Source organism: Mucor mucedo (assembly GCF_025094135.1).
Source record: "Mucor mucedo strain NRRL 3635 chromosome Unknown EV154scaffold_2, whole genome shotgun sequence".
Lineage (NCBI taxonomy): Eukaryota > Fungi > Mucoromycota > Mucoromycetes > Mucorales > Mucoraceae > Mucor > Mucor mucedo.
In genome coordinates this window covers 1-19,137 of record NW_026252286.1, presented here as the reverse complement: position 1 = coordinate 19,137, position 19,137 = coordinate 1, and the positions used below count along the sequence as shown (strand labels likewise).

The window sequence follows — 19,137 nt, the reverse complement described above, 5'->3', positions numbered from 1 at the left end:
CAACTGTTATTTATTTGATACAAGTGAGTAGCTCGGTTTTAACGTTTAAATTAACCTTGGACATGCATGATTAACTAAAGCAATTTCCCCCTCGTATATCAGGATTGCCTAGTTGTATCTTTTTTCCCTTCTCTTATTTCTTCTGCCAACAGTCAAAATAGCATCTTATACCATCGGGAGTACACTTTTTCTGAAACAAATACCTTTTTGATTGGCTACACCCACCCAAAACAAATCAATTCTTGACCGATTCACATAATTTTTTTTTTTTTTTTGTCTTTTTCATACATATACCCCCCCCCCCCACACACACACACACACACTTACGCAATGAGTCAATCAACCGATGATTTTGACTTGACTAAATACATGAATGCTTTTTCCATTTCTTCTAACGACGAAAAACTTTCACAACAACTTGATAAGACACATTTAGAATCTACCCATTCCATTTTCACAGTCCCTTCACGTCCACACCAACAACCCTCACAGCAATACCATGTTTCGCAGCAACAAGCTTTTTTACAGCAGCAGCAGCAGTCACCGCGACAGAAACAACAGCCTGAAGCCCGTTGGAATCAACAACAAGACGCTGCAACGTGGAATAAAGGGAATACAGATCCATGGGACACTCATCACGATCAACCGTGGGACCCATCCTCGAGCGATCCGCAGCAGGATGAAGGTTGGGGTCAAGGACCACCGGGATATACAACCATATCACAAGGAACTTATTTCGGGTTTAATTCCATCTTGGAATCACCCGATATTGTCACCATGTCCAAACGGGACGAAACGACAGAATCCAGTCGACAAGCGTTTAGCAAATACAAGAACAAACCCGTCACCTTTCATCCTGTGAATCATCAACAGCCGTGATAACAATAATAATAATAAATAAATTTATATATGAATTATGTTTTTATTTGTATTTTATATTATTAACTCGAAGATTTCTTCATTTCCTCTTGAATTTTACGATGTAAAACGCACATGTAATCGACATAGGTTTGGACCTCTGCGTTGCGATCTTCTGACATGAAGGTAGAGAATAAGAATTCAATTGCATCCTTTTCTTGACGCACAATATGAAGTGCAAGATATCGAGATCTTTGAGACTGTAATTGTCTCATCATATGATGAATTTTTTGAGAAATCTTGGTATCTAGTGTAGGCAATGTAATCTAATAAAAATAATGAAAAGGTTAAATAACTGTTTCCCTCCTCTTCTTCTTCTTCTTGCATACCATGTTGGGATCCACAGCATCCAATGTATCAACAGAAAATACATCCTTGAGGAAAGCGGGAGAAATTTTGGCTCCCAACCAAAAGAATAAATCAGAACCTGTGTCTACAAGATAAGCTCCTTTGGTGTCCAAACGATCATACGAAGTACGAATCATGGGTGGTAATTTCACTTGGCCCTTCAAATCAGGTTCACCTGCCTCTTCACTTAAATCATGTAAACCAAACATACGAGGATATAACGACCAAACCAATTCAGCAACACCAAGCGTATTAAACAAACTCATGCCTGCTGCCCTTGTATCAATATTCATATCAGCTCCCACTATATATATAAAAAAATTTAAGAATCCTATACGTCTTTCTGCCTTTTCATGTCTTTTTTACCTCCTCGTAAAATAGTAGATCGAATAGCACCATGCACATACACTGGTAACAATTTGAACGCCTCTGGCAAAATCAATTGACCAGGTGAAGTAGAAGAAGCACAGTTCACACGATAAGCTGTCAAGACATCCACGCATGCATCTGTCAATGTCTTATGGAGATCCTTTCGGTTCTTGTGATGTAAATCAAAAATTGCTTTCCTTAACATGATACTAATGGTCGTATCCACATCGCCACATCGGAACACATCAGCAATCTGGGTGGTAACCGATAATTGAAGATTATGCACACGCACACGACGTTGACCTTCCCTGTTGGTATATAATAAGGCACATTGGAAAGACACGCCACGATTAGGATCTAATTTTCCATCATGCTTCAACACGGCTGCAAGGGCCTTGTCTTCATCCATACCAGCTGTATCTACATCAGTGTAGGTACTCATATGACAATTACCATAGTGGTCTAAAACTTGTAACCCGTCCGAACATCGAATACGGAAAATACCATCAAATCCAGTCTCTCGGTGTAAATCATGATTTAACTGATACAGAATACGATACTTGTCCCCTAACTTAAATCCGGGGAAATAACGCAAATCACCACCGGTCAAATGAGACACCACATTGACAGTGGCAATATCCATGTATTGCGATGGGAAAGCCCATGTATTCACACATACACCATGTTTCACACAGGTCTCTCCCAATTCCTTGTATTTATCATTCTGAGCCGCCAACAAATTTTTCTCTTTATCGGTACCGTACAAGGATTTATCATCGCGCGATTTCAACATGTCGGGTCCGTAATTGGGAAGACAGGTTTGGAAAACAAAGACGTGTCCTCCTGTTCCCTTCTACACAGAAAAAAAAAAAGATATAGGATCAGTCCATCCGTCATATGCATCACCTTTTAAAAATGTTACTTACTAAGGCCTGCAATCCACCTCGAACAGCAGATGTATATACAGATTCAGCTCTCGCTGTTTCTCTAAACATTTGAGGCAATGTTTCTAAAAGCTCAATTATAATGTTTCTACAAAACAAAAAGACAGAAAATTGATATACATTTTAAAAAAAAACGAATGTTTGGAAGTTCATGCGAAAAATAAAAATTATAAAACAACTTACTTTGATTCATTGGGATCCGCCAAGAAACCATCTTGAAGAGGTACAAACATATCATCAATATCAGACACAACAAGCATTTGTGCACTTGACAAAGTAGGCTATACAGGAAAAAAAAAAGAAGTCATGTTATAAATGAGAAAGTTTCATTTAGAGGAGGGTCACTTACGGTTAAATTATAAAAGTGAACACCCTTATCAAAAGTGATGATACCAATACGATTTCCAAACTTGGAGTCACCATTGGCATCATACAAAGCAGATTTTAAAGCCTCACACACGGCTTGTAACATACCACTTTGGACAGCCTGGATCGATACATCCAAAGCAAACACATAGCTCAAGGGAGCAGGTGTGCGTGCGGAATAATAATCCTTGGGTACTTCAAATTCCACTGATCCGTAACGTAATTCAGGTCGTTCATTGACATCCACACGTCGACCGGACATATCGATATTTGAGAAATACCATTCAGGTACGTCGTTAGAATGAGCACATACATTACATTCAAATTTGGATCCGCCATGCGTGAAAATACACCAAGGGTTGATATAGGCTCGACATCTTGTACAACGAATCGGCCCTTCTTCACCATGATTCACCACTTGAATACCCACTTCATCAGCTCGTGTTCTGGCCAAAGGTTGCACAATCAATCCCAAGGTCAATTTGGATCTGTCCGCCAATTCCTTATTGAAGGGCATACGATCCACGGTAGATCGCATAAATCGGGGATTACAATTACCTTGGTCTAATCCAATATAATCCGTCGTGGCTAAAGGAACATGTTCTCTCTCCATCGTTCCAAAAAACTTGTCCGCGAATAATTCTTGATCGTTCTCTCGTACTTGCACTGGTGCTGGCATTTGATCCGGATCAATTCTAGGTCGGGGTTGCACAGGAGGTCGAAGCTCAGGTGGTAATTGTTGACTCGTATTGGAATAAGGTGCGTTGGTATAACCTATACCCGCATGATGATGACGCGGTGTACTCGAGTTCGAACTGTACTGAGAAGTAGGTTGAAATGATTGCTGCTGTTGTTGTTGTTGAACAGGTGGTGTCTGGAATGACTGTCCTGCGGGTGCTTGGAAGGGCGCTTGAGCAGGTTGGAACTGTGTCTGTGATTGGAACTGCTGAGGTTGACCAGGATAAGGCTGCATCGGTTGCTGTTGCTGTTGCTGTTGTTGTTGTTGTTGTTGTTGTTGTTGTTGAGGCTGTCCGGCATAGGGTTGTTGACCAGGTTGTTGAAGACTATTAGGCCAAGGAGCTTGTCCTACAGGAGCAACCTCAGGGTTTGCAGCATAAACACGTCTTGGTTTAGTAGCTACAGGTGGTGGTTGCTTCACAGAAAAAAAATGTTTACAGGTTAGACAGTGTTGTCAATGAGTTTGAAAATAAAAGGGGGAGGAAGGGTTCTTTAATGTGTTATACCTGAGAAGCTTGAATATGCATATTTTGTAATGGTGCGACCAAATTGGCTTGTGCAGGAGAAACGGCGGCAGGTCTAGCCATGGGTGGCGACATGACGGGTCGAGCAGGTGTAGACATGGCGGGTCGAATAGGTGGACGAACACCTGGTTGTCCCATCATGGGTCGTTGCATTAAAGGTCGAATGGGTCCTATTGATATCAGGTAAGCTTTCATCTGATGCAACAAAAAACAAAGAAGCACTTACCACTCATGGGTCGAATACCAGCACCACCTTGGGGTTGAACCAAAGGAGGTCTCATACCTGCCAAGGGAGGCCGAGCACCACTCATCATGGGTCTTTGTTGTTCCTGATTCATTGTTTAGAAGAAGAAAAAAAGAATAAAGAGTTATTTTTCTTTTTTGGGTGCTCTCGAGAATATACGTGGCAATGCGTCTTTCTTTTTTGTTAAATGGCGCTTTTTAAAAAAAAAAAATGAAAATGCAGAGAGGCCGGGGACGCGCCGGACTGCGTTATAATTCAACATCGAATTCTTTGTCTTTCCCAGTTTTTTTGGTTTTTGTTTGTTTTATTACAAGCGTATGTACTACAATCAAACCATGAGTGAATCACTTTACATGATAAAGAACTCTATAACGTATAGCAACAGTTTTACAGCACCTGAACTCTTTTTTAAAGCACATTGATTTACTGGTTGCAATAAAAGTAAAATCTCGTCAGGGCACGTGCGTTCTTTAATAGCTTTTTGAGCACACAGAACATCGAATTTATAGAGGTTGTGTGCACTAAATAGTTACTGTTTAGAAGCAATGGATTCTATAGACACGATTTTCCTTTCCATCAAAAAAAAACATGAGCTCATGCACTCCCACTGCGTGCTGCAACGGAAGCATTTATGAATTTAAAAAAATTCAGTTACCAAGACACCTTAAATCTACATAAATTAAAAAAAAAGATACAATTAATATGGTTGAGATTTTCATCCATCACAAGACCCAGTTGTTTAAATAAAACAAGCTTTAAAAATGAGATTTTCTTTGTTTATTACAACTTTAAAAAGAGAAATATTTTGATTGTTACTCATAAAAAATACATACAAACAATTGGGTTTTAACACATCTGATAAATAAACAAACTTAGCATATAGAGAGTGTTTTTTAAATTTTGGGTTTGCCTTTTTATTTAGCTGACCACAATACACCTTTCTTTTTTCTTATTGCCAAATAACGACCCTGAGTTCACAGAGAATAAATGGAGTAATATAAATATATAAAGCAAGCTCAAAGACAGTAGATGCCAACTAGAAGACTAAACAATCAATATGACAATCAAGAAGACAAAGTATGACACGATTTTTCGGGTTGAGCGGATACCTAGTAGTTTATAATTAAAACCAAATATAAACCGAAAGCCATCAATCTCCGTCCATAAGTCAACCTTTTTAAGGGCACAGACAGGAATAATCAATTTGAAAGAGATGCACAGTGTGTGGATGCATGTGCCATAATACATGCAACTTCAGCACAAAGTAAACATCTATCAAGCACTAAAAGGGAATAATTGTCTTTTTGAGATAATCAATGGAAAGACCAATTATTATGTTTTCAAGAAAAAAGGGCTCAAGCCTATGGGAGAGAAGCAACAAGTAATGAAAAAGACTATATTTGGGCAATTCAAATTAAATTTACGATCTTTTTTCTGTGAAACGTATGAATGCTATTCTATAATTTACAAGTTTTTAAATAGATAATATAGAGATTTAACATATATGCCAAGACATTTTCGCATAAAATAAAGAAATGCATCATTGGTAAGCCTCATTTCCTATTTGCAAAAGGGTATACATTTTTAATTATTTTCAAACCCAAATTCAAAAAAGATTCTAGACAAAATGATATACTTTTTGCCTGATTGCAAGAGATTTTTTGAAAAAAAAAGTGTATTTTTAGATTGCGGTTATCATTCATTAATCTGTACGGATGTATCAAAAGACTTTACAGAACTCGCATAACTTTATAATGATTGTACCGTGTGTAAAACAGCCCTTTATTAAAAAAAATTATAGTTTCTGATCCATTGAAATGATAGATTGTCAATATGAGCCAACTCAATTTTGCGTTGTCAAATAGTAACCTGGGTAATTGTTTAAAAAAATGAAAAGGGACTAGTGAAAAATAGCTTCTTTTATATATAAAAACAAGCTCAGTGTAATTAAAAATATGGGTCTGATCTAAATATAAAAGACCTTTTCCGCCAGTGGCTGTGATATAATGGGATGAATGAGCAATTAAAAACACATGTAAACGGGAAATCAAAATGAGGGAATGGCTGGGTGTCTTGCCTGATCGGATCAAATATTATACTCAGAGCGGGGTTACACGTTGTTGGGGGATCGGCTTGGGATGTTTTTTGATCCTATTACATGTGCACTTTTAATCATGCGCGCGTTTAATCTGTGGGTTGCCATGGCATGATTGGTTGCAGACATAAAAGGCTTTTTTTTTTTTTTTTATATGTACATGTTAGATGGCCCATGAAAAATCGTCTGATGTAATAAAGAGCTATATGCCTATTTTTATGCATATAAAGGCTTTTTTACCATTTTGTGGCACATTTATAATTCCCATGCACACAACAAGTCAAAATAGAGTATCACCCTTTGAACATCCCTTTATAATTATAAAAAAGGTCCCCATTGGATACACATAAAGTTTGTATGACATCTCTTTTTCGGTGTCTAATGATTTATAGTGAGTTTCATGTTATTTATATCTCGCTGATCAAGTAAGCAACAAGGTTTTATTGATTAGCGGCGGTTCTTACCGATGAGGATGTACTCCTCATGTAAGGGTTAAAATCAGATGTGTGTGTGTGGGGGGGCAGGAGACTCTTCTTTTTATTTGATGAGGATGAAACTCGATGACTTTAAAGAAAATAAGTTTTGGTAACACAAAAAGAGTGGATCATTGGTGGGATCAAGATTTAGTTTTTATTTGCTAATGAAGTTTATTCTCTTTCACAAGTTTACCTTACAAATGAAAAAGGAACCTGTGCATATATATAAAAAAAAGGTACTGTAAAGAGAGAGAGAGAGATAGAAAGAGAGAAAATAAAAATAAAATAAAAAAAAATTTAAATCTTTTTTAAATTGATTCAACCTCTCCTGAATAAAAGACACTTTTCCCTGTGTGACATTTCATAATTTAAAGAAAAAAGGACAATGTTTCTTGATCTCCCCCTTCCCGCACGTTCTTTTTCTCTCTTTTTTTTTTTTTTTGTTCTCTCTTTTTTTTTTTAAAATATAAAAGAAAATGGATCAACTTTCTTCTTTTTTTTTATCACCTAGTTTATCAAAGGTAGGAGCAAGAGATGCACCTGCGATTGTAGCCATTTCGAAGCATGAAAAACAAACGATTGGCTGTATTCCTCTTTTATTATCTCCACCCACTCAAATCAGAAGTTTACGAGATTTATTCAATGTCGTTTTCAATCATGAGTTTCTACGATTCCTTATGATTTTGCTCTGGTTGATCTTTGCTGGTTTTGTCGAGACATTTATGGCTCAATTGAGTGATATGAGATACAATGTCGGTCCTCCTATTAGTAAAGTAAGTATGAATAAAGAGAAAAGAAAAAAATGACAACAAAGGGTTTAAAAATAAAAAAATAAAATAGCTTATTAACCCTTTCTCAATAAAACCACACAAAAAAGCACCCCTTAAAAGACCTATTGCACGATGCATTTCCTCTAGTAGCTGACACTCAAATTGTAAACTATTTATTGACAATTGTCTTGATCTACACGGTGGTTGGTTTTGCTTTTCAATCTCCCGACTGGACAACACGTTACATCATCCTTAGGCGTTGGGCATTTATCATGGGCTTCATTTACATCTTTCGAGGCATCACTTTACTCGTCACTACCTTACCTTCTTCTCTCATTGATGAATGCAAACCTCCTCAAATCGAATTAACAGGCACTGTCGGAGAACGATTCGGGTTTATTACCCAAGTCATTGGTGGTACCGCCTTAACTTGTACTGACAACATCTTTTCAGGACACACTTCTCTTATGATGTCCTGCTGTATGATCTGGAGAGTACATTCAAGATTACGCCGTGTCTTTAGTTGGATTATCTATCTCGTTGCTACGGCTGGTATTCTCATGATCTTGTTTACTCGTTTTCATTATACCGTCGATGTTGTTCTTGCCATCTGTAAGTTACAAAATAGGATAGTCATGACACACAATGGCAATCTAAATACATAAAAATCTTAGATATCACCTATACTGCATGGGACACATATTTAAACTATGTACAAGAAGCTTCGATGCGCTACATGTTTGGTTTTACACGCGACTCTACCTTTGATCTGTTTCAAAGCCAGCTCCCTTTGGCAGATGCCACACGCACTTATCAATACCTGAACTGGCAACCTCACCCGCTTGGTAAAAAGTGGTTAATGTGGGTCATCATGTATGTAGACGGACTAGATATTAGACTTCGTGGTATTCGTGTCTTTGATGAGCATGGTATTTGGCAAAGTCAAAAACCTGCTAGTATGGCTGAGAAAAAGCTTCAAGTGCAAAATAACATGGTTTAGATTTGTTTTTTTTTTTTTATTATTCCCCCCTTTCCCCCCCCCCTTTAATCTTATTTGTAGTCACACAAAAACTTAATTCATAATAATCATAATAATAATAATAATAATAATACACACACACACATATACATACACATACACATACACAGATATACAGTTTATTTTAAATACATGTAAATGGAGTGTCACCTTGGGGTTGTAACCAATTATCAGCGGGATAATGAGCATTTCCTTCAATCACATGAAATGTATAAATGTAACGCGAATGTTTGGAATAATTGGGTGCGGATTTATGAATCACGTTGCCATGGATTAAGACCAATGTACCTGCCTCCACCGGTATCTTTACATATTCAGCTGGATCAAACTTTAAAGGCTCATCATTAGTGAATTTGGTACCGGAACCCTCTGGATCTCTAATAAACCGTTTCGTGATGGGTGTGGTTTTATGTGATCCTGGGATAAACCAAAGACATCCATTCGTCTCTGTACATTCTTCCAAGGCAAACCAAAATCCCACAGCCGAAAGTGGATCTGTATACAAAAAAGAAGAATCTTGATGATCGGGTACAAGACCACCGATATAAGGTTGCTACATATCAAGAGTAAACATTGAGTCAACATTTACACACAAACAAATAATAATAATAATAAAAAAAAAAACCTTGAAAATCAGCATGGATTGTAGTAAAAGAGGTTTTTCAAATCCAAGTTGACGTGTCATTGTCTTCATTTTGTCATTTAGAGAGAAATCCGCAAATACTTTATCCTGTATATGCAATCCATGCCCAATCTTATTAATAGCGCGTTCTTTAGGGATCAATAATAACCCATCTTGGTCAAATGCCTTTTCTTCAAAGAAGAACCGGATTTTATCGCCCGACGTTAAAAAGTAATCGTCTCCTACATGCTTTTGTGAATGAGTTCCTGTACTGAATTGAGTCATGGGATGACCTTCCAGAGAAAACTCGCTTAGTAACTGTTTGGCTCTATACTTGAGTTCCTCGGCTTTCTCGGTGGTAAAAAAGTTAGGAATGACGAGACAACTATTGGTAGGGGGTTAAAATAGAACGGCTATTTTATGCCCTTTTTCATCATTTTATATTTTACCCGTCTCTCTCAAACTAGTAAAGAAGTGGTTAGTAGTTGAGACCTCAAAAAGAAGAAATATAATGTACTTGCTTTTTCTAATTGCTCTGTTGTTAATCCAATGGTCATTACTGAAAAAAAAGATAAAAAAGTATAAAATGTTGTGTGGGAAAACTGATAGAAGGCAGATATCTGGGGCAATGATTGGTTGAGAGGGTGTTGTAAAGAAATATAGATAAGATATTATTATATTGTTTTGAAACAACAAAAAGGCACTGACCACCCTTAGTGTTTAGGAAAATAGAATATGGAGTTGTACAGCTATCATTGATAATCGGTCGTACATTTCTTTTGTTATGATTTTTTTTTTCTCTTTTTGAGAGGCGTATCGGGATTGATTCCGAATAAGAAAGAGTGAGCCTTTTGGTTGAAACGCCAAGTATTCTATATGGCTTAATTCATGTACTACCCGTCTTTTCTCTCTCTCTTTTTCTAACGATGAAATAAACTTTTTTTCTTAATAAAGAAAGAGTGAGTGGGAGTTTGATATCATTATAAAAAAACCGCATTTTTCTAAAGCGTATGAGGTTTGTTATTGTTTTCTTTTTTTTTTTTGCGCAACGTATTGTTTAGATGATTATAGCATGACGATAATAACAACCCTCCCCCCACCCACCCCTTCTTTTTTTGAATTTCTCTTATTTATATATATGTGAAATGTTTACTTATTCAACCATTGGTGACATGTTTAAAAAAAAAAGATGTTAATCCATATTCTCTCTCCCTTTTCTTTTCTTGCCATTACAGAAAAGAAAAAAAAAAGCATAAAACGGTCTTGTTATTATTTTAATGGATTACCAAATGCGTACTTACCGGTCGGAACTGACCATCTTTTTTTTTTCTGTTGCGTTATAAGCAAAAGGCGTAAAAAAAATAAAAAAAGGGATTATATACTGACAATGATGATATAACCTGGGTACATGGCTTACTATTGTCAGCCGATAGAGATTAAAAAAAGAAAGCAGACTTTCAAACATAATAGGGTCAACAACGGGCTCAAACTTGGATGACACACATGACTATTTTTTTTTTTTTTTCTTTTCTTTAAACCCGTTTTTACTTTTTTTTTTTTTTTTTTAATCTTATTTCTCCCTCTCTCCCCCTTTTTTCTTTTCTTTCTTCTTTCACTACCCAAAAAAAAAATATATATAAAAAAAAAAAAAGAAAAAAAAAACAGTTGCAGTGATAGAATGACAGAACTTCACCATAACAACCCCAATAATACCTCTTTTGATTGGTTCGAACGTAACAATAATCCTAATTATTCGACAGAGGATCACCGTCTTCATCATCACCAACAACAACAAGGACAAGGACAACAGCAGTTACCACCAATTAATCAAATGAGTGCTGCCAATAATGTACCTACCCCTTCTACCACAACCGATGGATTTCCTTCGCATAACAACAGTCATATTATGGATGAGGAATCGCGTCGATCCGTTTCAACTCCTTATGGCGCGTCTTCTGCTACTACTTCATCTTCTTCATGGATTAATCATCCACCAACGGCTACCACAACAATCACAACTACTACAGGTTATTCTCCCAGAGATTCCTGTGATTTGTCATACGATGGTGATGACTATCATCATCATCATGGTCAACCTACCCCGTCTCCATCCGCTTCCACTGAACGTAGTCGATCCAAGAAACACAGAACACCTTCCACAAGAGACATTCATGTAGAGAAAAACACGGAAGGGAAACCACCTTATTCTTACGCCACTCTGATCAAATACGCGATTGAAAACAGTCTCCGAAAGAAGTTGACCTTGAGCGAAATTTACCAATGGGTCATTGACCACTATCCTTACTATGGGTCTGCTGGTACCGGCTGGAAGGTGAGTTTCTCTCTCTTTTTTTATGTAATATCATGTTTCAATGACAACGGACCTAACCTTTGTTCTGTTTTTTTTTTCGTATTAAAAGAATTCAATCCGACACAATCTGTCGTTGAACAAGAGCTTTGTTCGTGTTCCACGCCCCATCAATGAACCAGGCAAGGGTTCTTATTGGCAGGTCGATTACCGTGCAGCGGAGGCTGAGTTACGATCTAAAACAACGATGGCGGTGCGTGGTCGTGTGAATCGATCCGGTAGTGACCCTGTGGGGGCCCCTTATCGTCCAGACACAGCCTGGGCTTCGCTTTCTACTGCCAGTACAACCACCATGCAACGATTTAACCGTGATTCACGTTCCATGTCCTTGGATTCCAACATGAATCATAACAACAAGGCCATGACTCCAGGTGCTGCTGCCGTGGCTGCAGTGGCTGTCAATACCATAAATTACGGTCATCCCACAAGTTATTACCCTCCTAATAATAACAGCACTTATGCTAATTCGGCTGGATATCGACATCATCATCATCAACAGCAACAACAAGCAAATTTAAATAATCGACATAGTGCTGAATTTTCTCGAAGTAGTGGATATATGGGGTATGACATGTATACAAGTACTTCAGCGACAAATCCGACATCTGCATCCGACGGTGGTGGTGGTGGAGGTCATAGTCATAATAGCATGTCTCATTCCCAGCAACAACAACAACAACAACAACAACATTATCATAATAGTAGATTACATCATCAACCCAATTTAAATTCACTCTATGAAAATAATCATCCTAGCAATCATCATCCAAATCATCATCCTAGTCATCCACAACAACAACAACAGCAAGGTCCTTATGGACAAATGTATTCACCCGGGTATCCTACCTATCCTCCCACAGCAACCACATCATCAGCAACAGCATCACCTAACGCAGCACAACAACCACAACCACCACCATCAACGGCAGTAGCAGCAGGGGCAGTAGGTCCACAACAAGCGCCGCCTACAACCAATATGGATGAAAAGGAACCTGTTCATTCATTTTCCACCCCTCAACCTCATTATCGAAGAATTCCCACTTCACCTCATCATAATCCATCGCATATAAATGAAAAATACGCGCCTTCTACCTCTCCATCGCCACCTCAACCGGATACCAAGCGTACTCCTATAAAAAAGCCTTGTAGCGTTGGTAATGAATATGATTGGATGGAGTAAACCATTTGTTTATTATTATGCAAAAATATCACCTTTTTTTTAAAAAAAAAAAACAACAACAAAACAAAAACAAAAACAAAAAAAAAATTTCTTTTGTTATACCTTTTTTTTTTTCATGTGTTTCCTTACCCTTTTTTTTTTCTTCTTCCTCCCTATTTTTTTTTTTCATATACTATTCCAATGTTTTTATAAATAAATGTCTTTTTCCTTTTTTTTGTTTTGTTTGTTTTGATATTTATTCATATGAAAAAAGAAAAGAAAAAAAAAATTTTGCCCTGAAACAATTGGAGGGTTTCATAAAAATTATCTTTTAGAGAGTACAGGATCCCCATCGTTCAAAAGAAGGCTTATAAACCGGTGTCATACCAGAACATATCGGACTATGGATTTCATCTTGAATGCCTAATTGGGTTGAAATCGTCTTGCCTGTTGCTGCATGATAATGGCACAATGTCATACCCAAAGGTGGCGTCGATGGTCGCATCCTGTCTACTTCTTCTCCGCTTGTCACCAACGTCGTCTGTACACGCTTTGTCTCATTGTCCTTTCTTTTCTAGTTAAAAAACAATTCGTTTTATTTCAATTAATCTAATCTACCTCTTCTAATTCATTCTTTCGTTTCTGTGCACTCATATGTAAATAAATAAAATTAAAAGAATTGATTGATTCAATAAAAAAAAAAAAAAAATGAAAAAAAAAAAAATGAAATAGCAGCAAGGGCAATTAATTTTTATATGTGTGTGGAGGAGAGAAACCCTGTGACTTTTTTCATCTTTTTTTTTTTTTTTTTTTTGGCCCAATCAAATTTAAATAGGTCCACCTAGTCGAGGATGATACGATGGTTCAATGTCCATATGTAAATGAGAACTAAATGGCATACATCCTTCCATCACAGCTTCTGACATCAGATTAGATAAAGTATCCACCGTATTTGTATCATTCTCCATCAAATGATTGGTCAGTCTCTTTAAATTGGCCCATACCAACGATAAAATAGCGTTCGATGTGGAGGAACCTGGTATACCTGGATGATGTACAGGAATACTACGTTTCCCACCCAAAAAAAAAAAAAAATCAGATAACCATAATAATAGATAAGTATGCAATTTTTTTTTTAAAAAAAGATTGTTACCTATCTAAATTTTGTTGTCGCTTTGTGGTAAATTTCATATCGTCATGAGCGTCATGATGACTTTCTTCTTCATCATCAGCCGATAATTCGATTCCGGCTAAAGTAGGTAAACAAGCAGGAAGTACCACATGAACACTTTCTTCTTCATGATCCATTAAAAATGTACCCGTACCATCATGACTAGGTAAATAGGCGACGTCGGCTGAATCAGACTCATCGGTGTCTGAAGAAGGTCGAAATGACGATTCAGACTCTGAAGGAAATAAGATGGGTGAAGATGTACTACTACTAAGTACATGCCAATCCGTATCGGAATCAGATATCACTGCTAAACTATTCTCATTTTCTACAACATGTTGTTGTCTACGTCGTTGTGGTTGTTGCGCAAATGCCATGATAAGAAAGAAGAAAAGAGAAGAAAGAAAAAAAAAAAAAAAGGGAGATATAAAAAAAAAAGGTTTTAATCCGCATGAACAAAAAATGCTTGGGTTCAGTGACTGTTATTGTCCATAAAAGGTGCATCAGCTGAGATCAAACGGAGTCTACCCCGCAAACCCACACCTTTTAAGATAATCTCTTAAGCTTTAAAAAAGATCTTTATTTATTTTTACACTTCTTTTTTTTCCCCTTTTTCCACATAGACACAACATGACTTACACACCTCCTCCTCCTGGTTCCAAAATTATTATCGTAGGCGGTGGTTGCTTTGGTCTCTCCACTGCTTATGCATTGGCTTTAAAAAACCAATATGACATTTACGTCTTTGATAGGCAACAAATTCCAGCACCCGATGCTGCCTCCTCAGGTACGCACACATGGCCAATGATAGTAATAATATAATAAAACTCACTCCCACACACATACACACAGATATCAACAAGATTGTTCGTATGGATTATGCTAATGATACACTTTACATGCATCTAACCATCGAAGCACTGGGTATGTGGCATCAATGGAACGAGGAAAGATCCCAACAAAATCTCGACCCTGTCTTTCATCGCTCAGGTGTCCTTTTACTTTCTGGTAAGGATGAATTCTCTTCTTTTGAAAAGGCATGTATGAAGAATATCAGAGAGGCAGGTTATGGTCATTTCATCAAGGAGTATCAATCACCAGAGGAAATCGTGGAGGATTTCCCTCAGTTTCATCATGCTGTCAAACAAGGTTTTAATACCGCTTATTTGAACAAGGCAGGAGGTAAGGCATCTCCTCGTTCAATCCCAAAAAAAAAAAACAAGAAGTAACCCGGGTAAGAATAGGTTGGTGCAATTCGTCAGAAGCGGTCAAACACATGTATCAAAAATGTATCGATCACGGTGTTCACTTTGTTCTTGGAGATGAAGGATGTTTAAAAAACGTATACTGTGATCCCAAAAATCCTGATACAGTAGTAGGTATTCAAACCGCAGATGACACCATTCATTACGCAGATCGTGTTGTCTTGACAACGGGTTCCTGGACTGCCGGTTTAGTCAATATGCATAATCAAGTTGTGGCCAGTGGACAACAAGTGGTGCATTTTTCTTCCCCCCAGAATGCCACTTTAAACGCTTCATGGGAAAAGTTACCCGTCTGGTGTGGCGATCTTTCTAATACTGGTTATTATGGATTCCCAATGACCCCTGGTGGAAAAATGAAGATTGGAAAGCACAGCAGTGGGTAAATAGAAGCAATGATGTGAGAAAAAAAGAAAAAAAAAATGGCTAAAATTTTAAATCCGCATTATAGATATCTTAACCCTCGTGAGGTGGATGGTGTTTCCGTACCTCGCACCCAAGTGACACATACCACTGATACGCTTCCTATTGGTGCCTTACGTGAATTCCGACAATTCTTGGGCAACTTCTTACCCGAAACTTCATCACTGGATGTCTCCTTTGGCAGAGTTTGTTGGTAATTTACATAGTTTATACAAGATGTAATGGAAAAGAAACTTGTATATAAACACAACCAAAAAAAACGTATATTTAGGTACTCAGATTCTATTGATGGTGATTTTGTCATTAGTCCACATCCTGACTACAAGAATTTGATTGTCGCTACAGGCGATTCAGGCCATGGATTAAAGTAAAATCTTTGGATGCATTTTATCTATATAGAGATAAGACTTGTACTGATAATCTATCTACGCCCTCTTTTCTTTTTTTTTAGATTCATTCCAATCTTGGGGTTCAAGATTAGAGATATCATTGAAGGCATCGAGACAGAATACAGTCGCGCATGGGCATGGCGTGATATGTCAACCCAAGATACAAAATTAGACGGCTTACGCGCTGATTCTCTATTACAAAGATTATTATTAGATGAAACTGAACATGCTAGAATGGCAACACCAGATGAATTCAAAGCTTCTAGACCTCGTCTTTAAAAATTATTCTCTCACAAGTGTTACAGTAGATCTTTTTTGTATAAAATAAACTTTTCTTTTCTTTTCCCCCTTTTTTCTTCCTGCATATCATCTCTTGCTGTAAAAAAAGAAAAAACCTAAAACTACTCTCCTCTCATGAATTCTACTTACCAAGCACCTACCCCCGGATCCAAAATTATTATTGTAGGCGGAGGATGTTTTGGTCTATCCACTGCTTTGGCTCTCTCCTCCGCTAATAAAAACTATCGTATCACTGTTTATGATCGAGAATCTATTCCTGTACGTGATGCTGCATCCAATGGTAAAAATAATACAAATGAAACTCCCCTCGCATTTCTTTTTTTTTTTAAAAAAAAATCATCCATTGTTCTATATGATAGATATCAGCAAGGTAGTAAGAATGGATTATGGTAGTAGTAAGTTAAATATGCAGTTAGCTATTGACTCCATTGACATCTGGAACCAATGGAACCAAGAGAGTTCTATCCCCGTCTATCATAATACCGGCATGTTGATCTTTTCGGGAGGTGCCACACTATGTGAAAATGAACAACAAAGTCTCTTCCATATCAGAAATGCCGGTCATGGCGATTGGATTGAGGAATTAAATGGTGACCAAATTCAAAAACGTTATCCCTATCTGGAAAATGCTGTGCGCAGTGGGCTCTCTAGTGGTTATTATAACAAAGTGGGAGGTAATACACTACTTTTTTTTTGAAAAAAAGAAACCGATGAATGGGTACTGATTACGTAAGAAAAGGTTGGTGTAATTCTGCAGAGGCAATCAAATTGGTATATCAAAAGTGTAAAAACAATGGTGTTCAATTTATCTTGGGTAAAGAATCCGGTCATTTTGAAAGTCTCCTCTGTAAGGAAAGATCCGTGATTGGCATCAAGACAAAAGATGGCGTATCTCATCAAGCAGATCGTGTCATCATGGCAACAGGCTCATGGACTCCCAGTGTTATCGATATGAAGAAACAAGTCATTGCCACCGGTCAAGTCGTCATCCATTTCAGACCCTCTGAAAAAATCAAGGCCTTTTTAAAGGACATGCCCGTTTGGTTTGGTGACTTTTCAAGATCTGGTTTTTATGGATTTCCAATCAACAAGGATGGTATTATGAAAGTAGCGAAACACTCCACAGGCTATTTGAACCCAAGAAAGGGCGATCGTGTTTCCGTACCCCGTACACAAAGTACGCATGAAGGCGATACGATTCCTGTGCGAGCTGTGCAAGATTTTAGAGAATACCTAAAAGTTTTTTTACCTGTTACCGAGGAGCTGGATATCACCTATGCAAGAGTATGCTGGTATGCGGACTCTATTGATGGCGAATTTATTATTGCTCCCCATCCGGATTATGACAATCTCGTTGTTGCTACCGGTGATTCCGGTCATGCCATGAAGTAAGTTTATTTGTATAATCTACCCCTACAAAAAAAAATTAACCACTCATCCCGCCATCCTATCATAGATTTCTTCCCATGATTGGCACACGTATTGCTCAAGTCGTTGAAAACATTGATAATGAATACACAAGAGCCTGGGCATGGCGTACCGTTGAACCTCGTGCAGGATTCTATGATCGTCCACTACTAGTCGATGAGAATCAAACTGTTCGAATGGTCACTCCCTCTGAATTAAGATCCTCTAAACTTTAAAATAAAATTTTATTTATTTATTTTGGAAGCATTGTGTGAAAAAATCCACAGTTAATTGAATGGCTTCATTAGCTCTTTTGGCGTTTAATGGGTCGGTAAAGTCACCACGAGCGGCACAGAATCCATGATCCATATCGTCAAATCGAACCAATTTACACTTGTCTCCAAAAGGTTTCTTTGCCAACACGGCCATATACTCAGTCTAACATATTTCATTAATTCATCAGCAAAAAGACAAAAAACAAATTCACTATCCTTTTCTTTTTTTTTTTTATATACACTTTACCATATCAGGTTCATCCTTGGAAGGAATATTTAAAATGGGAGCACCGGCCTTTTCGGCATCAGAAACATCCACAAATGAAGGATGGATACATGATGCACCCACAAAGAAAGGTAAAGTAGAAGTCAATTGAACCGCAATCTGAGAATGAAAAAAAAAATGAATACCCTAAAATTTAAGACAGAATGGGGGTTTTTTTTTATATCTAACCTTGGCACCCCAACAAAAACCAACAAATGCAGCAGCAGTGACACCGGATGCTTTCAAATAATCTTGCACAATCACCACTTCAGGTGTTAATGCCTCTGCATTTCCTTTGGTTGCCACCCAGCCCATGATTTTCTCTCGGTTGCCCAAATCACTGGGGACTATATAATCGCCACGAAAGAAATCGGGTAACACGACTTTCCATCCGCAATTCTTTGCTAAGATATCACAGAATTGCTTTGTATTCACACTAGATATTATGTTTAAAAAAGTGTGTGATAAGTGTGGATGGATTGGAACTTACTGGAAACCGAAAATATCATAAAAGACAAAGACGGCTTTGGTGGCGTCTTTAGGTCCAACGGTATATACAGGAAGATCACCTAAATGTTCAATAGTACCTTGAGGAACATAATCAGATTTGACAGGTGGGATAGTACAACAGCTACGAGAGTAAGACATTTTTTGTATTTAATTAA

General features: G+C 37.6%; 8 protein-coding genes across 8 annotated transcripts; 4 read left to right on the top strand and 4 right to left on the bottom strand.

The window, feature by feature from the left end:
* Window positions 1–887: 887 nt before the first annotated feature.
* Window positions 888–4,625, bottom strand: EV154DRAFT_597791 (Sec23/Sec24 trunk domain-containing protein). Its single transcript, XM_051607010.1, has 8 exons — window positions 4,434–4,625; window positions 4,190–4,377; window positions 2,929–4,098; window positions 2,763–2,860; window positions 2,562–2,667; window positions 1,633–2,488; window positions 1,248–1,570; window positions 888–1,184 (listed from the first exon to the last, which is right to left on the bottom strand). Exons 1-8 carry the CDS (start codon window positions 4,543–4,545, stop codon window positions 942–944), a joined length of 3,096 nt encoding a protein of 1,031 aa, XP_051463370.1. The 5' UTR covers window positions 4,546–4,625; the 3' UTR covers window positions 888–941.
* Window positions 4,626–7,436: 2,811 nt separating this feature from the next.
* EV154DRAFT_489991 (PAP2 superfamily C-terminal-domain-containing protein) lies at window positions 7,437–8,987 on the top strand. The gene is made up of 3 exons (XM_051599370.1): window positions 7,437–7,795; window positions 7,900–8,404; window positions 8,467–8,987. Exons 1-3 carry the CDS (start codon window positions 7,499–7,501, stop codon window positions 8,790–8,792), a joined length of 1,128 nt encoding a protein of 375 aa, XP_051463369.1. The 5' UTR covers window positions 7,437–7,498; the 3' UTR covers window positions 8,793–8,987.
* Window positions 8,956–10,771, bottom strand: EV154DRAFT_535353 (uncharacterized protein; the record flags this gene model as incomplete). Its single annotated transcript, XM_051604067.1, has 3 exons — window positions 8,956–9,384; window positions 9,457–9,838; window positions 10,755–10,771. The coding sequence occupies 3 exons, from the start codon at window positions 10,769–10,771 to the stop codon at window positions 8,956–8,958; spliced, it is 828 nt and encodes a 275-aa protein (XP_051463368.1).
* A 231-nt stretch (window positions 10,772–11,002) lies between these two features.
* On the top strand, window positions 11,003–13,131 carry EV154DRAFT_489981 (fork head domain-containing protein). Its single transcript, XM_051599369.1, has 2 exons — window positions 11,003–11,785; window positions 11,874–13,131. Exons 1-2 carry the CDS (start codon window positions 11,285–11,287, stop codon window positions 12,999–13,001), a joined length of 1,629 nt encoding a protein of 542 aa, XP_051463367.1. The 5' UTR covers window positions 11,003–11,284; the 3' UTR covers window positions 13,002–13,131.
* A 643-nt stretch (window positions 13,132–13,774) lies between these two features.
* EV154DRAFT_597786 (uncharacterized protein) lies at window positions 13,775–14,548 on the bottom strand. The gene is made up of 2 exons (XM_051607009.1): window positions 14,134–14,548; window positions 13,775–14,045 (listed from the first exon to the last, which is right to left on the bottom strand). The coding sequence occupies exons 1-2, from the start codon at window positions 14,526–14,528 to the stop codon at window positions 13,808–13,810; spliced, it is 633 nt and encodes a 210-aa protein (XP_051463366.1). The 5' UTR covers window positions 14,529–14,548; the 3' UTR covers window positions 13,775–13,807.
* A 199-nt stretch (window positions 14,549–14,747) lies between these two features.
* Window positions 14,748–16,577, top strand: EV154DRAFT_489963 (FAD dependent oxidoreductase). Its single transcript, XM_051599368.1, has 6 exons — window positions 14,748–14,938; window positions 15,004–15,333; window positions 15,396–15,795; window positions 15,865–16,029; window positions 16,108–16,203; window positions 16,288–16,577. The coding sequence occupies exons 1-6, from the start codon at window positions 14,782–14,784 to the stop codon at window positions 16,502–16,504; spliced, it is 1,365 nt and encodes a 454-aa protein (XP_051463365.1). The 5' UTR covers window positions 14,748–14,781; the 3' UTR covers window positions 16,505–16,577.
* An 18-nt stretch (window positions 16,578–16,595) lies between these two features.
* EV154DRAFT_489958 (FAD dependent oxidoreductase) lies at window positions 16,596–18,190 on the top strand. The gene is made up of 4 exons (XM_051599367.1): window positions 16,596–16,805; window positions 16,885–17,199; window positions 17,265–17,913; window positions 17,982–18,190. The coding sequence occupies exons 1-4, from the start codon at window positions 16,640–16,642 to the stop codon at window positions 18,166–18,168; spliced, it is 1,317 nt and encodes a 438-aa protein (XP_051463364.1). The 5' UTR covers window positions 16,596–16,639; the 3' UTR covers window positions 18,169–18,190.
* Window positions 18,191–19,137, bottom strand: EV154DRAFT_489957 (dienelactone hydrolase family-domain-containing protein). The gene is made up of 3 exons (XM_051599366.1): window positions 18,963–19,137; window positions 18,662–18,908; window positions 18,191–18,592 (listed from the first exon to the last, which is right to left on the bottom strand). The coding sequence occupies exons 1-3, from the start codon at window positions 19,118–19,120 to the stop codon at window positions 18,440–18,442; spliced, it is 558 nt and encodes a 185-aa protein (XP_051463363.1). The 5' UTR covers window positions 19,121–19,137; the 3' UTR covers window positions 18,191–18,439.

What these genes read in the sequence shown, in the direction of transcription:
- EV154DRAFT_597791 (XM_051607010.1), bottom strand. Translation starts at nt 4,545, where the DNA reads ATGAATCAGGAACAACAAAGACCCATGATGAGTGGTGCTCGGCCTCCC. An exon ending in GAGGTGGATTGCAGGCCTTA is followed by an intron (nt 2,489 to 2,561) that starts GTAAGTAACATT and finishes TTTTCTGTGTAG; the next exon opens with AAGGGAACAGGAGGACACGT. An exon ending in ATGCTGTGGATCCCAACATG is followed by an intron (nt 1,185 to 1,247) that starts GTATGCAAGAAG and finishes TATTTTTATTAG; the next exon opens with ATTACATTGCCTACACTAGA.
- EV154DRAFT_489957 (XM_051599366.1), bottom strand. Translation starts at nt 19,120, where the DNA reads ATGTCTTACTCTCGTAGCTGTTGTACTATCCCACCTGTCAAATCTGAT. An exon ending in TATGATATTTTCGGTTTCCA is followed by an intron (nt 18,909 to 18,962) that starts GTAAGTTCCAAT and finishes CATAATATCTAG; the next exon opens with TGTGAATACAAAGCAATTCT. An exon ending in GTTTTTGTTGGGGTGCCAAG is followed by an intron (nt 18,593 to 18,661) that starts GTTAGATATAAA and finishes TTTCATTCTCAG; the next exon opens with ATTGCGGTTCAATTGACTTC.
- EV154DRAFT_489981 (XM_051599369.1), top strand. Translation starts at nt 11,285, where the DNA reads ATGAGTGCTGCCAATAATGTACCTACCCCTTCTACCACAACCGATGGA. An exon ending in CTGCTGGTACCGGCTGGAAG is followed by an intron (nt 11,786 to 11,873) that starts GTGAGTTTCTCT and finishes TCGTATTAAAAG; the next exon opens with AATTCAATCCGACACAATCT.
- EV154DRAFT_597786 (XM_051607009.1), bottom strand. Translation starts at nt 14,528, where the DNA reads ATGGCATTTGCGCAACAACCACAACGACGTAGACAACAACATGTTGTA. An exon ending in CGACAACAAAATTTAGATAG is followed by an intron (nt 14,046 to 14,133) that starts GTAACAATCTTT and finishes TGGGAAACGTAG; the next exon opens with TATTCCTGTACATCATCCAG.
- EV154DRAFT_489991 (XM_051599370.1), top strand. Translation starts at nt 7,499, where the DNA reads ATGGATCAACTTTCTTCTTTTTTTTTATCACCTAGTTTATCAAAGGTA. An exon ending in TCGGTCCTCCTATTAGTAAA is followed by an intron (nt 7,796 to 7,899) that starts GTAAGTATGAAT and finishes CACACAAAAAAG; the next exon opens with CACCCCTTAAAAGACCTATT. An exon ending in CGATGTTGTTCTTGCCATCT is followed by an intron (nt 8,405 to 8,466) that starts GTAAGTTACAAA and finishes TAAAAATCTTAG; the next exon opens with ATATCACCTATACTGCATGG.
- EV154DRAFT_489958 (XM_051599367.1), top strand. Translation starts at nt 16,640, where the DNA reads ATGAATTCTACTTACCAAGCACCTACCCCCGGATCCAAAATTATTATT. An exon ending in TTATTATAACAAAGTGGGAG is followed by an intron (nt 17,200 to 17,264) that starts GTAATACACTAC and finishes ACGTAAGAAAAG; the next exon opens with GTTGGTGTAATTCTGCAGAG. An exon ending in GATTCCGGTCATGCCATGAA is followed by an intron (nt 17,914 to 17,981) that starts GTAAGTTTATTT and finishes ATCCTATCATAG; the next exon opens with ATTTCTTCCCATGATTGGCA.
- EV154DRAFT_489963 (XM_051599368.1), top strand. Translation starts at nt 14,782, where the DNA reads ATGACTTACACACCTCCTCCTCCTGGTTCCAAAATTATTATCGTAGGC. An exon ending in TTATTTGAACAAGGCAGGAG is followed by an intron (nt 15,334 to 15,395) that starts GTAAGGCATCTC and finishes GGGTAAGAATAG; the next exon opens with GTTGGTGCAATTCGTCAGAA. An exon ending in GATTCAGGCCATGGATTAAA is followed by an intron (nt 16,204 to 16,287) that starts GTAAAATCTTTG and finishes CTTTTTTTTTAG; the next exon opens with ATTCATTCCAATCTTGGGGT.